This window comes from Hypomesus nipponensis, chromosome 27, assembly GCF_054491055.1.
Source record: "Hypomesus nipponensis isolate SF chromosome 27, ASM5449105v1, whole genome shotgun sequence".
In the NCBI taxonomy this organism is placed as follows: Eukaryota; Metazoa; Chordata; class Actinopteri; order Osmeriformes; family Osmeridae; genus Hypomesus; species Hypomesus nipponensis.
This window is the reverse complement of record NC_140387.1, coordinates 4,770,001-4,787,074: the sequence shown is the minus strand read 5'-3', so window position 1 is coordinate 4,787,074 and position 17,074 is coordinate 4,770,001. Positions and strand designations below refer to the sequence as shown.

Here is a 17,074-nt window from a genome sequence, read left to right as displayed (position 1 = left end):
AATATTAGACAAATGAAAAATGGCTTTTTAAACGTGATGGGCAAGATTTTGTCTTTCAAACGTGATTGGCACGATTTGTTATTGTTTGCATAAAGAGCAACCGGCTAGTACATGAGCTGATGTGTTAGAGATCAGGAGAAGATTAGAGCGTTTGCCAGGCAATGACTGTGGCTGTCCCATCGCCAAGTCCCCTTTCTGCCCGGTCTTCCTAAGGCTCCAAATCACCACACAACCCCCACTGGCTGTCATACCCTTCTTTATTTTTCTATAAAAATACTTCACCTTAGAAAACACGGTTTGAAATGTACACAGTAAATTTGTTTTTTTTTGCAACTGCCATAGAACTTTCATCTCAAATATATCTGTATACATATATATATATATAGACTGATGTAAATATATCTTAACAGTTCTAGTAAATCCAGTTGTGACTGCTCTCCTCAGGAGGTCGGTGGAGGAAGGGTCTGACCGTGGCGTCTCCGGTCCAGCCTTCCGGAACATGCTCTCTCCTGGCAGACAGTCGATGTTAGAGGAGACCAGTCCAGACAGAGGAGCGTTCTTCTACTGAAGGCTGCGAGGAGCGAGCGGAAGGTCCACGTGGAGACCAAGGCATCGTGACAACCACCTAAAGCGCATCTCTCAGCCACAATCCGTCCGTGTTTACTACAAAAATACATGGTAAAGCATTACCTTGGTAACCAGGTGCTTTACTTGGCTGCTCTCTCTGATAAGGAGACGAGAGAGAGAGAGAGATACAGGTGCAAAGGTCACAAAAGGGCAAGTGAGTGCAGTCGAGGGAGGACTGAGTCTTAAGAGGAGGCATCGATCCAGATAGCCCTGATGCTGGAGACCCAGTGAATGAGCCAGTGCCTACTGGAGCCGAGCGTCTATCCACCGGGATGAACCAGACATTACCGGTGGAGTGATGAACCAGACATTGCCGGTAGAGTGTAGAGAGCTCGGCGCCAGTGCGGTGGGGTCTGTGTGTGAGGATGCTTAAAGCACTTGTTGTGATTGCAGGAGCGAGGCGTCCGGGCAAACAGCATCTCAGCCATTTACCCGACAAACTGCTGAGTCACACTTAGGAGAAAACTCTTTTGTTGTAAACTTCATTCATTCAATTGAGTTGAATTTTCCAGAATGATCATACATCGCAATGTTTCCAATTCAATCCAATCCAAAGTGACCTTTAACATTTAATGACAAAATAATGGTTTGAAAGGAATCGGTATAATAAATAACAGCAGAAAAGAACAGGAACACCAACAGAGATATTCAAAGAGTAACAAACAAGGTTCTAGACTGGACCAAGAGTCTTGTGATAGGCCCATCGCTTGCCCTGAGCCCACCGGCTGCCTCACTTCCTCCCCCCACTGCTTCCATCATAGAGGGGCCGAGGAGAGGGCGAGGCGGAGTGTCCAGAAGGTCGCCGCCCACAACAGGCAGGCGGCGGAGGCGAGAGAGGGCCGCGCGCCCAGGGGCGACGCCGAGTCGGAGGTGCAGGAGCAGACCTCGAAGCCGTTCTCGGCGTGGTCAGCGGGGTGTCGGCTGTGGAGCCTCGTGTCCGTGGCGTTGGCCTCGGCCGCGGGGGAGTCCGACTGCATGTCGGCGCACACCAGCCAGTCCTTCCCTATGGGCCGCGGGTACCCGGCCTCCACCTCCATGTCGCTGCCCACCACGCGCCAGTACTCCTTCCCCTTGAAGAAATAGGACGAGCCTGGAGACAGGGACACAGAGAGGCTGCGTGAGAAGGGAAAGGAGGAGTGTGTGTGTGTGTGGGGGGGGGGGGCAGCGATCGCTGCTGCAATGGCGATAAATCACGGTCAACTGACTGTGTTAGTGGGTCTCTGTTCGGCAGTTTATTTTCCCTCCGCAGCGTCACCTCTCTCTCTTTCTCGTCCTCATTGCTGTGACCTAACCTATGTCCATCCCCGATAATTCCGTTCGTTCTTTCCTGTTTCTCTCTCTCACTTTCCCTGTCGCTGTCCCTTACTTCCCTCCTGCTCTCTCCCCACCTGTCCCCACACCCTTCCTCTGTGTCACTATCTCTCCCTTTTCTCCCTCTCTCCTCTCTCCTCCCAAGGGAGTGATACGAGTCTAGAGAGAGAGAGAGAGAGAGAGAGAGAGAGAGAGAGAGAGAGAGAGACAGAGAGAGAGAGAGAGAGAGAGAGAGAGACAGAGAGAGAGAGAGAGAGAGAGAGAGAGAGAGAGAGAGAGAGAGAGAGGGAGAGGGAGAGGGATTGAGTGTGAGAGGGATTGGTTCTTTGAAGTGGCTCCAGTTCCCAGGCCTCCAGGTGTATGTCTATGTGTGTGTGTGCCTGTGTGTGTGTGTGTGTGTGTGTGTGTGCTGGTGTGTTTCCCCCCTCGGGGGGCTGCAGGGCTATGTGGGGACTGTCGCTTTTGCGCTTGGCCCTGTACTCACACAGACATCAAACAACTTGGAGCAAGACCTCTGGAGCTGGCACACACACAGAGAGGAGCACCTGCTGGGGAGCGCTCACACACACTGCTACGGGTGGGGGAAGAGAGAGGACGGCTTCCGCACACACTGCATCTAATTGGGCCAACGTGTGTGCGCGAGTGAGTGTGTGCGAGTGAGCGTGTGTGTGTGTGTGTATCCGTGCACGTCGGTGCCTTGCGAGTGTGCCTGTGGAGTTTGAGAACTGTGTGAACGTGCGTGCGGCTAATTCCGGCAACGGAACGCGGTGTGAAGAGGGACAGAGGTGCTAGTTTCATGTGAATGTGCTCCGTGTGATACGACTCATGTTTCGTATTTACTAAGCCGCTGTGTGTGAGCGCCAATCAGTTGGTTTCCCTAGCAGACAAAAGCCTTCTGCTGCTAATGGCCTGGGATACAGAAAAAAAAAATCTCCCAGCCTTAAGAGCTAAGAATTAGCTGGAGAGTAATGCGCTAGCAGCATGAGATTTTTACACACTAACACACGCACACACGCGCTTGCATGTGCACACACACACACGTGCCTGTGCACGTGCACACTTGCGGACTGTGGGGGAACGTGTGCACATTTGTGAACATACATTACATGTTACGTGCGTACCAGGTTTGTGATCAAGTATCATCCAGACTGTGAATATGATTGAGTGTCCTGTGCTCCACTGTGCTATAAGGGTTTTGGAAACACTCGAGGACTTCTCAAGTGCTTGTCATAATCAGTAGATCGGCTCTTGCCTTACTGTTTGTCCATGTCTTCTGTCTAATGATGAATTGACGTATATGCGTTCCTATAGGTGTTCTCGTCCATAGATACATATATATATAAACACTAGATGTCTTACAGCGGAGTCTAGAACGTATGCACAAGGCGGCCATCTTGCTACAGTGAACTCGCTCGCCCATAACATTGAGTTGGTGCTACATGTACTTTTTAAATAACCATAACTTGCTCAATTTTCAACAGTTTTTTAAACAGTTTGGTTTGTTATCAACTTCAGAGATGTAGGTATGCCAGTACATACTTATGAATAATTATGTAATAAAAAAGAAGTATGCAGTGGCATAGCTACATCTCTGACGTTGATAACAAACCAAACCGTTTTAAAAATCGGTTGAAAATTGAGCAAGTTATGGTTATTTAAAAAGTACATGTAGCACCAACTCAATGTTCTGGGTGAGCGAGTTCACTGTAGCAAGATGGCCGCCATGTGCGGACGTTCGACTCCGTTGGCCGGCAACGCGGACGAGCCATCTTGTGTTTATATACATCTATGTTCTCGTCTGCCCCCCGCTCACCGTCAGACCACCGCATGGCATCGTCCAAGTTGGGAGGGACTCCCTTCCACAGGAGGCTGTCTTTAGGGTAGCCCAGGTCCATTCGCCGCAAATGGTCGTCATAGCGCCAGTAGCGGCTGTCTTTGAAGAAGTAGGTTTTGTCGTTGTGGAGCCACACAAACGCCGCGTCCACGCCCTCCAACGGCAGGCCGAAGTCGCTGATTGGCCGAGGGTAACCCTCCTCCACGTTGTTGTCCTTGAACACCCAGTACTTAAGACCTGCGGCCATAGAAACACTGTCAATCGATATGACGAGAACAACTTTATTGATTCCCAGTCCACGACATGAGCACTGCCAAAACTATCCCCAGAGGAGAAATCACCAGACCAGTGTTTTCTGAGCAGAATTTCTTTGGAACAACCCTGTTCTTTTGATCTGTTTTATAAAAAACAAAACTGGCAGTTTGACTGAACAGTATGACTTGTTGTCCTTGCTATTGAGCTGCAAACGTCTGCCCTTAGTCATCCACATAGAAAACTGTCAAGGGACCTTTCAAGGTTTTTCTGTACATGCCTGATTCTTTATAGTGTTTGTCTCTGAATTCTCATCTCTTTAACTTTCATCAGAAACATATTTCTCCTGAAGAACTCTTGAGTCCCTTGCTACTCACACTCTCACTCTCACTCACTCACTCACTCACTCACTCACTCACTCACTCACTCACTCACTCACTCACTCACTCACTCACTCACTCACTCTCACTCTCACCCACCGACACAGGCATCCACACACACACACACACACACCTTTGAAGAAGACTATCTTGTGGTCGCCGGGTCTCTCGTAGACGGCATCGACGCCGTCCAGGTTGGCGGGCAGGCCTCTCCAGAAGCGATGGATGTGGGCGGGGCGAAGAGACACCAGGTGCTTCTCCCTAGTCAGACGCCAGAAGTACTTCCCTGAGGAGAGGGGAGCGCGAGGTCAGCTGACGTGGGTGTCTGCTGACAGCGTCGGATCGCCGCGGTCAGGAAGAACGAGCGTTTGACGTGTGCAATTGATGATGGTCCTTTGGAGAACTGCGCACTCCTCAGCCCCGGCTTCTCCCACTCCTTGTCCTTGCTCACCTCTCTCTCTCTCTCTCTCTCTCTCTCTCTCTCTCTCTCTCTCTCTCTCTCTCTCTCCGTCTCTCTCTCTCTTTCTCTCTCTCTCTTTCTCTCTCTCTCTTCTCTCTCTCTCTCTCTCTCTCTCTCTTTCTCTCTCTCTCTCTCTCTCTCTCTCCGTCTCTCTCTCTCTCTCTCTCTCTCTCTCTCTCTCTCTTTCTCTCTCTCTCTCCCTCTCTCTCTCCGTCTCTCTCTCTCTTTCTCTCTCTCTCTTTCTCTCTCTCTCTCTCTCCGTCTCTCTCTCTCTCTCTCCGTCTCTCTCTCTCTCTCTCTCCCTCTCTCTCCCTCTCTCTCTCTGTCTCTCTTTCTCTCTCTCTCTCTCTCTCTCTCTCTGATTGACAGTTATCATGGTAGAGTAGGTACATTTTAAACCTACACTCTGTGACATGTTTGCCTTGTTATTGATTTAAGTCATTTGCAATTTAAATAAATATACATTTCAGTTCACTTTACTTTGACCAATCTTGCTCTGATTTAACTCTGTTTTTGTAGTTAAAATAACAGCATATTTGGTATATTGATACACATGTTCAGTTAACGCCTCCTCCTTTAAACATAGGGGAATAGTTTGGGTTGTTGGGCCAATATACAACCCCCAACAGATGTGCTTGCATCTGCATATTGTGTGTTTATATGTATAACCTACATACATTTGTTTGCCTCCACTGTTGTCCAGTGGAAACAAGAACACAAAGCCCCACAGGGCAGCAGTGCATATGCCTCTGCATCGTGTTGTGTTTAGGTTCTCAGCTCAGACAACCCAGTCCAAACTTTCTGCCAAGCTGTGTCTGGTAAGGGGCATTCTAGTCAGCCACTCTGCGGTCCACTGCTTCGGTCTGACGCCGTGACGGAGATTTTCGTTTTGATGCCTTGAATCAACCCACAGGGCTGGGGCGGGATGGGGGGGGGGATGAACTGGCAAATATACCCCCAAATATTTACCCAATTAAAAATCGCGCAGAGCTAAAGTCTGTTGCTCCAGGACTCGAAGGAACCAGACCAGAATGTGGGAACGTTCCGGTACCGGGAGGAGCTTGTTGTGGAGAGTGTAAAGGAGTGTAAGGAACCCTGACCCCCCCCCCCCCCCCCCCCCTCCACACATAAACTCCTCCTCAACCCCATTCTTTCAGGCTCGGCCTCACACTGGGTCCCCCGTACCTTTGAATAAGAAGGCCTCCCCTCGAATCTGGGCCACCGCATCAAAGTGGCTGCTGCACCTGTCAGGCACGTCCTTCCCTGGCCTGCGAGCAGAGCCAACGAGGAGATAAGGAGGAGAACAGAGGGAGTAAAAGAGGGCAAACAGTTTGGAGAGGAGACAAGACAAGACAAGAAGAAGTCAGAAATCCCCTTTGACAGAAACAGAAATGACTCGTTTTGACCGACCCGCGTGCGTGCCCCCCCCCCCCCCCCTCGCTACAGCGCCTTCGTGAAGCCGTCCGCGACCTTCGGTAGCACTCCTGGTCGACCCGTTGATGTCCGTCCCCGAGGGCGAAGCGTTCACGTGCGAGCGTTTGTGAGCGCCGAGTTGCCGACCGCCGTCGGCCCGAACGTCGGCAGGGGGGGGGGGGTACGATTGGCCCGGCACATACGCTGTCTTCGACCGTGTTATCCCCTGCTTAATGACTGATTCAAGCCCCTGACATGTTGGGCATGCTAATGCCGAGGCAATTACCACAACAGGGCTGCTTCTGTGTGCGCTCACTTGCCCTGCTCCTTATCAACAAAGATCTCTATTCAGGCCTTATTAACACCGAGCAAGCTGAGAGAGGACTATATTAGTGACCTTTGTCGGACTGAATCAACCTTCCCCGCACCATCGCCCGTCGAGAAATAACACGCGCATAAAAGTCCAAAAGAAAGAGAGGGAAAAAAAAAAACGAAGAACAAAACAGAGGAAAGAGACAAGGGGAGAAGAGCACAAACTATCCACTTGGCGCTCGTCTAGTCAAGTATCACCAATCTATTACGTGTTGACACTAGGCTGGAGTGATGCGTGCGTATACTCTTGAGACCGTAGGGGCTGACAAGGCCTGCTTTAGTACTCCACGCACGCAAACAGAGCTGTACCTCGCGGTAACTGGGGAGCAAGGTGAAATAAGACCTGCTGCAATCTCTGAGTCACTGTGATGTCCACACTGACTAACCCCACGCACAGATCAGGAGATACGACTGAAGGAGACTCACGAAAAGAGAATGTGTATCTGTGTGTGTGTCAGAGGTAAAGGCAAAGGAAAACTGCTTTTGGGAATAATGTTGTAGTTGCTTGAGCTTGTGTGTGTGTGTGTGTGTTCCACTTACGGGACGGTGGATCTGTTCTCCGGAAGGTCCAGTAGAACCGGTGGTTCTGCGGTCTGGGAGGGCCCACCAGGCCGAGCAGTGTGGGATACTGAATCTCTAACACCTGGGGGGGGGGGGCACCAAAAGGTCAAAGGTCAGGTCATCTGGTGTGGCAGGGATACGATCTCCATTTTTTTTTCTACGTCGAGGGCTCTCCTCGCTTGCGCTCTCCTGCTTTTCCCTTGCGTCATTCCACACTTGCTGCTGTCATCTTCTCTCTCTCTCCCATCCTCACTTTACCTTTTCCACCCTCCACCTCCAGCTCTACCACCTCTTCACACTGCTACCTTGCCACCTCCTCAACCCTCTGTCCTCGCTCCTCCCAATGTGCATCTCCCTGCCTCTCTCTTCTCTCAGTAATGTGTCGCACGGTGATAAGCGGATCGTACACAACAGGCACGGCCAATTAAAACCTTCCCCTTGCTCCGGCTCCAACCAGACAGTTCATCAAATCAATAATCCACGCTTTTACAAACAAATCTATTCTGCTTCCGGCATGGGAGCCACGGGCTTCCTCTCTGAAGGATGGACTTCCCTGTCCCTCCAGAACGTCTGAGTGATTACGGGAGACAGAGAGCGGAGCTGGGGATTGCAGGGTAGCCTGGGTATGAAGATAGGAATTCATGCATACCTCTACGATTTTCTCCCTGGTTTGTGTGTGTGTGTGTGCGCGCGTGTGAGTGAGTGGTTGGTTGGCGGGGTGCCAGAGGGGTTGATCTATGTGTTTAGCAGGGGGGGCGGGTGAGAGGCGGGGACACCCGGGGTATGGAGGGATAGATAACGGAGAGGTGTCGAGAGGAGTGGAGGGAAGGGGCGGGCGGGCGGGTGGGTGGGGGGGGGCGAGACAGCAGCGGAGAGAGCAAGAGAACGGGGAGGACGAGTTCGAAAGCGACGGTGAGACAGAAAGCCGAAAGGTGATCGCAGAGGCGGACTTTTGGAAGCTCGGCGGTGGGGCCTACCGTAGAGTTGCCAGACCCGGACCTTGTCCTCGTAGGGGAGGTCGTACTTGAGGGGGTCGCCCACAGGGCCCTGGTAATACGGCCTCATGATGGATTCCATCGCCGAGGTGTGAGCCAGGCCGATGGCGTGACCGAACTCGTGGACCGCCACTGCAAACAGGTCCATCCCATGGGAGTCTGCGAGGGGGCAGAGAGAGGTGAGCAATGAGTATGGCATTGAGAGAAACAAATCCTCCAATTATAACACACAATGCAAAAAAAAAAAAAAAAAAAAAAGAGGCCAATATATGCCGACAACAAAACCAAAACTCAAGTGAGTTATCCAGGCGGATGCTTTACAAATTCCATTTCAATATTTACCCCTGAGACAGGCATGAGGAGATGCCTCTCATTCATTACCAAGTTTCAACAAACGCTAAGCCTTCAAAACCTTGAATGTTTGGATTAAAATCAATTATGCTCGTTTGATTGTTATAACAAACCCGGGCTTGTATTTGCCAAAGCCTTGAAAATGACTAAATTGTCCGTGTCCACTTTGGCTCCTCTTCAGTTGCATTCACAGAGAGGACAGACACAAAGAAACACAGAAGTCTGACGCACTGTCAGGCACACAGCTCCCAGACCTAGTTAAGGCCAGACCTGTCTCTCAAACTGGGAGGGCGGAGGGATAGAGGACCAGAGGGAGGCCTTGAGCTTCTCTGCAAGCTAAACGCCCATCTCCCCTGCCAGGTTCGATAGGGAGGTGTCGGCAAACAACAAAGTCTCTACGTTTGGCTCCGCTGAGCAAGACTAAGTATGGAAACCTGCGGCTACAGTTTAGAGATTTAGATTAGGGTTAGCTCACCCGCTTGGCGCAGAGGGTTAGCGCGCCGCGGGCGGGCTGCAGCTTTCCCTGGTTGGCAGTTGCAATCTGGCTCAGAGCTAGATTAGCAACAGCTCGGCATGCCCGCAGTGTCATGCTCAGAAGATGACAAAGAAGGTAGAAGTGATAAACATTTCGCTGGTTCGTGCCGTGCCTCAAGGCAACACAAAGCTGCATATGGCCTGTCATCCGCAGGTGCACGGTAGAAGAGAGAGAGAGGGGGAGGAAGTGGAATGAACCTGCCCTTGGTTACCTTCAGTGTTTAATGGCTGTGGTAATATGACCGAGTGCCTGTGCCCACAGTTAGACCAGGTTCCACACGGGGAGGTGGCAGACGGAGGATCCATTAAGTTACTTAGGACGAGGAGACCCCTGCTGTTAATAGAGGTCTGCCTGTTGGGCCTGACCACAGCAGGAGGTTGAGAAAGGGAGGGAGAGAGAGAGAGAGAGAGAGAGAGAGAGAGAGAGAGAGAGAGAGAGAGACAGACAGACAGACAGACAGACAGAGAGAGAGAGAGAGAGAGAGAGAGAGAGAGGGAGGGAGGGAGGGAGGGAGGGAGGGAGAGGAGAGAGAGAGAGAGAGAGAGAGAGAGAGAGAGAGAGAGAGAGAGAGAGAGAGAGAGAGAGAGACATAAACAGGGGAAGAATTGAGATTGGGCATTGACAAAAAAGGGAGGGAGAGAGAGAGAGTGAATGTGTTTAAGTGCACGAGTCTAAGTGCAGGCCAGATGGACATTGTGAGGAGAACTGTGCTGCTGCCAGGAACATGCTGGGGCAGGGTGGGTGGAAGGTATATGAGTGTGGAGGATGCTAACTTGGAGCTAGCTAGCCTTCTGGGACCCTTCTGTAAGCGCTCTCCAGTGCTCGACCACAAACCGAGTCAAAGTCATGATCAAGACTTTCTGTGCTCTCAATCGTTGGGAGAGAAAATGCAGCTCGCTTCCTTTGAAAGGAATCAATTCCTTCGGAGAACTGAGAGTTATGTTTCTAACCTTTACGTGTGACATCAAGGCCTATATATAAGAGATCTCCTGGAGTCTCCTAAAACCTTAAGCCACCTCTGATATGGTTTAGGGGGACATGTCTTGGCTAATCAAGGCTAGCGCGCTGCCTGTTTGCTGCTAGCGTGCTGCCTGTTTGCTGCTAGCGCGCTGCCTGTTTGCTGCTAGCGCGCTGCTTGTTTGCTGCTAGCGTGCTGCCTATTTGCTGCTAGCGTGCTGCCTGTTTGTTCCCGAGTGTGCAGCCTGTTTTGACCAGATACTCGTAAACTCCCCAGGCCATGAGAGGGACAGCTCTGGGAGACTAATGACTGACAGCTTGTTAATGAGGAGGATAATGGAGCGGAGTAATTCCTCCTTCTACCCTATCATTCTCCACTCCTTCCTTCACTCGTCTCTCTCTCCTTCCTGCTGCATTAATTTCTCTTTCTCACTCACACACGCACACAGACAAACAAACGCGCACGCGAGCACTCACACACAGACTGCAGCCGAATTGTGTATGTCATCAAAAACACACCTGCTTAATGAGACTTTTGTTTCAGCCACGATAATCAGTCTGCATTAGCGAGCAACCGTCGGGGAGATGATTAATAAAAGCAATCTGTGCGCTGTCAAAGCAACTACAGCCATCCCCGGGGTCCCACTTACGTGACCTCTAGAGCCCGTCCACCCCATTGGATGCCTCCCCTGTCACTCAAACGCCATTGAGCATTAACGCCCTCTCCGATTTGCTAGCAGCGCTTCTACTGCCCAGTTTGAATTATATGCCAAATGTTCACTTTCGTAGCTAACTCTCAGAGGACGAAAGTTATAAGGTACTGCCAAGAAGAATATACTGGGATGTGTTTCCAGGGAATGGTTGAGGGGGGGGGAAGAAAGGAGGGGGTAAAGTGAAAGCAATTACTCAAGCTCATATTCCTTTGATGAAGTCTATCCTTCTTAAGAAGATTAGTGTTCAGAAATCTGCTGAACAGTCAACAATTCGTTTTCTCAGTTTTCTCCTCCTCCCGACCTTACATCTCGACAATGATTATCTGCTTGTTAGAAAGTTGTAGAGACAATAACCTTGGTCCAACACCACCTAGGCAGCATCAAATCCTGCTGTCTTACAAGAACAGAGCCCTGGTGTTAGGCCAACGTCAGCAGTTACCACGGCGCGACCGCAATTCGGACCACACCCGACATCCAGCGCTACGTTCACCCTAAGCCGTCCTCTGATCCTAACCCAGGCCATTCTCTTTGCCACAACCTCACGGTAAGTCGGGGGCCGCATCATTAAACAGTACAGCGATGTTACTATATCCTAAGAGAAGCCCAAGCCTCTTCCTAGCGACAGAGTTGTTTGTGGCGTCTCTCAGGCAGGTCGCGAGACGCGGGCGTCGACCTGACAGACTGTGACGCCGCCAAATTGAGTGCTGTTTAATGAAGCCGCTTCCCCCGCGCCTCAGTGATTCATGTCTGCCACCGGAGAGCAGAAACAAGCGGCGACAACAAACACACCCGCAAACAAAGACCCATTAAGGCTCCCTGTGCAAACCAAACTAACGGAGGAGGGAGAAAACACCAGATAGCCCGACGACGACCGGCCCCTTAATTATTGTCGGCAGTGAATTAGCTGTTTATCTTCGTCATCATCCTTGTCATCAGCCTGCTCTGCTCTGCCCCCCCCCCCCCCCCCCCCCCCGCGCTTCATGATTGCAAATTCTCCTCCTCTCAACCCTTAACACCCCCAACCTCTCATTTGTTTCCTCGGGGAAGCCGACTTGGTGCGGCGGGCAGCTTTTGAAAAACTCTCCCCGCGCCCCACTTTGCTGAGATCCTCCCTCGACCCCCTCCCCTCCAACCCTGATTGACCGCCCCCCTCCCCGCAGTCCCCCTCCTGTGACCCACCGGCCAGGCCCCCGTGTAAACAGCTGCTGCCAGCCCCCTCTTCTCCTCCGCCCAATCCTCCCCTGGACCTCCTGTGGGATAGTCTGGTCTGGAGTGAGCCCTAATTGGAGCATCCTGGGCTGCTGTCCAGGAACATATGGGCCTGAGCCTCCTCCGGACAGAGGGCGAGGGGGGTGGGGGTTAGGGGGTGGTGGGGGGTCCAGCAGGCTCCAGCGCAGGCTCACCAGCTGGGTCAATCTGTATCCCGCAACATCCTCCCCTCCCCTCCCCAATCCTCATCCACACCTCAGCCTCCCGGGCCTCGTCCCAGCAGTATGGATGATGTTTCTATCTTTCCTTGTCAGACAGATCCTAAGAGGCCGGGAAGGAAAGGGGCCTCCAGGGATTTGACATGTCTTGAGCATCTCAACACGTCCCTTCACCCCACCCCCTCCGCGCTCCTCCCCCATCAGTGTCTCACGACGGACGGAAGAAGGGAAAGGAAAGAGAGAAAGGGAAAGACGGGCGGCCCAGTTGATCAGCTGGTCGAGTTAATGATTCACGAGAGCATCTGTGGGGCCTGCTGTCTGAAGGACCCACCCTAGATTCTACCCAAAACCAATAACACGTGTGAACGAACACCACACACCCACACACACACACACACACACAAACCTGGTGATCTGAAGGTCCAGGCCTCTTCATCGTCGAAGTGTGTGTCCCCGGCCGTGAAGCGCTCCCCGGGGAAGAAGGCGTGGGCCACTGTGCCGCCCGGGCCGTCGAACGGGTAGCCGTCGTTGTGGTCGGCCTTGGTAAAGTCGATCTGGATGTCGGCGTCGCTGCCCGCCACCTCGTGGAAGTTGAGGGGGGCGATGTCGCTCCAGACCTTGAGGGCGTAGTACATGAGGGCCCGCACTGTGTCCCGGCCCAGCAGAGCCGACTCCTTGGGAAATGTCCTCACTCTGGGAGGGGAGTGGAGGAGAAAAGAGAGGAGAGGGGGAAAGAAAAGAAGGAGAGGGGGGGGGAAGACAGCGAAGGACAAACCAGAAAGGCAGAAAGGGGAAAACGAAAAATGAGGGAAAGGAGGGAGAGGACCAAAGCAGAGAGGGGAGTGGGTGAACCAAACAGGGCAAGGAGAAAACAAAGAAGAAGGGAGAAGAGGAGGGTGGGGAAGAGAGGAGGAAGGAGAAGTGGGGAGGAGAGGTCAGAATGAGAACTACAGTTCCCACTGAGCACAGTGGCAGCCACTGATCGTTAAAAGTTTGTTCGCTGATGGCAGAAGATTGCTTGTGTACTCGCAGCTCTGCCGCCCTGTTTGCAGATTTCCAGGGATTGTATCTGCTTTCCATTTCATGGCTAGGTGAGCCCTCGCAGCAGAACAAAGATTGACCACCCCACTGGAATGCCCTTGTACGTGTCCAAACTGAACTTCGGAGAAAGATCGCAAAGTGAGAATTGCTTCTACCTTACTCTACCCCCTAACAGTCTCTCTCTCGCTCTCTTTCTCCTCTCTTTCTCTTTTCCTTTTCCTTCTCTCCTCTTCTTCCCGTCTCCCTCTTTCCCCCTAATGGTGTAATCCTGGCGATGAATTGAATCAAAAGTAGGCTGTCGTGTTCACTCAGTCCCTCTGTCCGTCTCTTCGGGGTAGCCTCCAGCTCCAGTTGGCGTGTATGAGCGGTGTGCCCCTCAAACACACCCTAAACCCTCCCCTGCCAGGGCTGTCGGGACAGTCCACCTGTAGTTGCCAGGGACGGGGCTGCGGATCGATCCAAATTGAATTTCAAGTTCACCCGTTGAAGCCGAGGCCCACTAGGTGTCCTGTGAGCAATCTTCCCTTTGCACTTCCCACTGAGTCCAGACTGTGCCATTCCCTCAGCTCTTATAACGCGCCCGCAAGTGCATCACTGTGGATGCAAGGGCGCTGGTAGCGTAGCAACCCGACTGTTAGCCAAGGTTGCCATGTAAATCCTCCACAGTCCTCAGACCATGCACATGCTCAGTAGAGGTAATGCCAGGGTCAAGTGTGTGCGTGTGTGTTTTCGGCGTGCTCACATTGATTGCGTGTGTATGCACGCGCGCGTGTGTGTGTGTGTGTGTGCGGCGAGGTGGAGTGTGTGTCGACAGGGACCGCGGGTGAGAACAGTGGTCCAAGGTCGGAGGAAGGCTCTGCATTACAAATGTGCTCTGAGGTCCCCTTCACACACTGCCTCTCTGGCCGGCTGCATGAAAAACACCTCCGCCATGTTGACCTTCCTGCACCTGCCTGTGAGGGGAGAATCCCAACACACACACACACACACACACACACACACACACAGATGCAACACACACACACACACACAGATGCAACACACACACAGATGCAACACACACACACACACACAGATGCAACACACACACACACACAGATGCAAAACACACACACAGATGCAACACACGCACACACACACAGATGCTGCACACGTAAACGCTGAACATATGCACACGTATGCTTCACACGGCAGCAACACCGTGCCAACATCCTTCAAAACATGAGATGATCCAGTAATAGTCCTGGCTGGATGGGATTTCATCTCTGCATTTCATCATGTCGTTGTGTGACTGTCGAATAAAAATACAGATTTATCCACACCCACTTCGATGTTGCGTGAGTCTTATTGAACCGAGCACGACATGATTAAACTGAGGGGAGACTAAAGCTGGATTCGGTGGAACAGCGAGACAATTACGGCGATCTGACAACGTGCATCGTTTGCGTGCAAGCGGGGGAGAGACCTTGACAAAGACACGTGGAGCTGTCCCCTGTGACTCCTGCTTCTCTCAGTCGCCCTACTGTGACTGTTACACCCTACTGTGACTTTTACACCCTACTGTGACTGTTACACCCTACCGTGACTGTTACACCCTACCGTGACTGTTACACCCTACTGTGACTGTTACACCCTACCGTGACTGTTACACCCTACTGTGACTGTTACACCCTACCGTGACTGTTACACCCTACCGTGACTGTTACACCCTACTGTGACTGTTACACCCTACTGAGACTGTTATACCCTACTGTGACTGTTACACCTTACCGTGACTGTTACACCCTACTGTGACTGTTACACCATACTGTGACTGTTACACCCTACCGTGACTGTTACACCCTACTGTGACTGTTACACCCTACTGTGACTGTTACACCCTACTGTGACTGTTACACCCTCACTCTCATGTTACACCCTCACTCTCATGTTACACTCTCACTCTCACGTTACACCCTCACCACTCCAGAAGAGATCTTTATCACACCACTATGTGTGACATCCCTGCAAGCCAAGACACATAAGAAAGAAGAATAGTTATGCGTGGGTGTGCATGGGTGTGTGTGGAGGTGTGTGCGTGTGATGACCATAATCATCATTATCTCCCATAGAACCGCAAACAGAATAGACCTGCATTGAGGTGGATAAGGTCATCAGCTAGCTACAGCTGATACCACCAGTTATTCTACCATCCCACTTAATTAGGCCATGCCAGACTGACCCGGCTGTGAAAACCTTCATTCGATGGATGACTAAGTGCAGCCTGACCATTAGGTAGGTGGATGGCACAAGCAGGTCCCTGACCTGCGGCAGAAACGCAGTGAAACAGCCACCTGCAACTCCTCAGACTCCAGACTCTCCCAGAGTTGACTTGTCATTAACAAGTCCAATCACATACGGATTCCCATAGTCCTACTGAAGGAGTCAGATTAAGAGCGATCTGGGAAATTCATGGAACACTAACTCATTTGTGTTTTTTGCTCTCACTTCCTACTTAAATCTCTCAGCAGGACTCCTTCCACATGGTTCAGTGGCCCGATACAATTTGAGTTTTTACCGACGTCAGCTTCGCAGACATTCTTGTCAAAGAGTAAATCAAACACACACACACAAAAGACACTCATGCACGCACACACACACACACACACAGTGTGTGTGTACACTCGTGGCTTAAATGAAAAGGCTTAGCAGGAGGCTCTCCCCGCTCGAATTGCAACAGGTCTTCTGTGCCCCTCTCAGGGATTTCAGCCATTTTCAAATTGTCCCGATCGACCTCACCATGACTGAGAGAGAGACACTCCAATTACAGTCACACCTCAGCGACCACTGCCAAACAGACTGCTGGGACAATGACACACAACTGGGTGTGTGGGTAATTCAAAGCCAGCCAGGGATTTCGGGCAACGAGTCCTTCAGGATAACAGTTCCAAAATGCTCTCAGTCAGGGGTCGGCATGGGAACAGAACGCATGGCGATTTGTTCCGGAGTTCCTCCAGATTTCATTTTGAGATTGGGCTTAGGTGAAGTGTGTTGACCAGGACGGTGTCTGCTCGCCAGGACAGAGCCGTGCTTTCCTCTAGCCACGTGGAGCAGGGGGGTTCATTAGAGCGGGTGGGGGGGGGGAAGACAGAAGCTCTGCTGTTGTCCCTGATCCTCTCCTATGCTTCTCTGGTCTGCTCTTCTCCTCTCTGGTCTGGTGTCCTTCTCTTTGCTGCTCTGCACCTCTCTGCCAGTCTCTGCTCCTGCTCCTCTCCTCTCCGCTCCCCTCCACTCTCCTAGTCTCCTTACTCTGCTCCCCTCCACTCTCCTAGTCTCCTTACTCCGCTCCCCTCCACTCTCCTAGTCTCCTTACTCCGCTCCTCTCCACTCTCCTAGTGTCCTTACTCCGCTCCCCTCCACTCTCCTAGTCTCCTTACTCCGCTCCCCTCCACTCTCCTAGTCTCCTTACTCTGCTCCCCTCCACTCTCCTAGTCTCCTTACTCTGCTCCCCTCCACTCTCCTAGTCTCCTTACTCCGCTCCCCTCTGCTCTGCCGCTCTCCTTTTTGCTCCTCTCCTTCTCTCCTCTCCGCACCCCTCTGCCGTCTCCCTCTCCTCTCTGCTCCCCTGCTCTCTGCTCTCCTAACGGGTTGGTTGATTAATCTGACTGCTAACGAGCAGAGACTGTCTGCTGAGTGATAATGGGCTAACAGTGTTTGATGAACTGTGCTGAGTCTGTCTGTGTGTGTGTGTGTGTGCCTGAGAACGTGTGCCCACACTGTGGTGCCTTAGGTGTGTGCGCCTGCGTGTCTGTACGTGTGCGCTCCAGCATGATCATGTGATCATGTGATCATCATGTGCAGAGGTG

The 17,074-nt window shown here is 51.8% G+C and overlaps 1 protein-coding gene across 1 annotated transcript in view; it reads right to left on the bottom strand.

Moving 5' to 3' along the window:
- Positions 1–239: 239 nt before the first annotated feature.
- The window catches only part of mmp17a (matrix metallopeptidase 17a), a 42,472-nt gene continuing 25,637 nt past the window's right edge, over positions 240–17,074 (bottom strand). The window contains exons 4-10 of the mRNA XM_084694186.1: positions 12,595–12,881; positions 8,188–8,364; positions 7,190–7,292; positions 6,050–6,132; positions 4,538–4,690; positions 3,752–4,009; positions 240–1,717 (exon numbers count right to left, since the gene is read on the bottom strand). Of these exons, the coding sequence (XP_084550312.1) occupies positions 1,383–1,717; positions 3,752–4,009; positions 4,538–4,690; positions 6,050–6,132; positions 7,190–7,292; positions 8,188–8,364; positions 12,595–12,881 (1,396 nt within the window). The 3' untranslated portion in view covers positions 240–1,382. The remainder of the gene's footprint in view (positions 1,718–3,751; positions 4,010–4,537; positions 4,691–6,049; positions 6,133–7,189; positions 7,293–8,187; positions 8,365–12,594; positions 12,882–17,074) is intronic.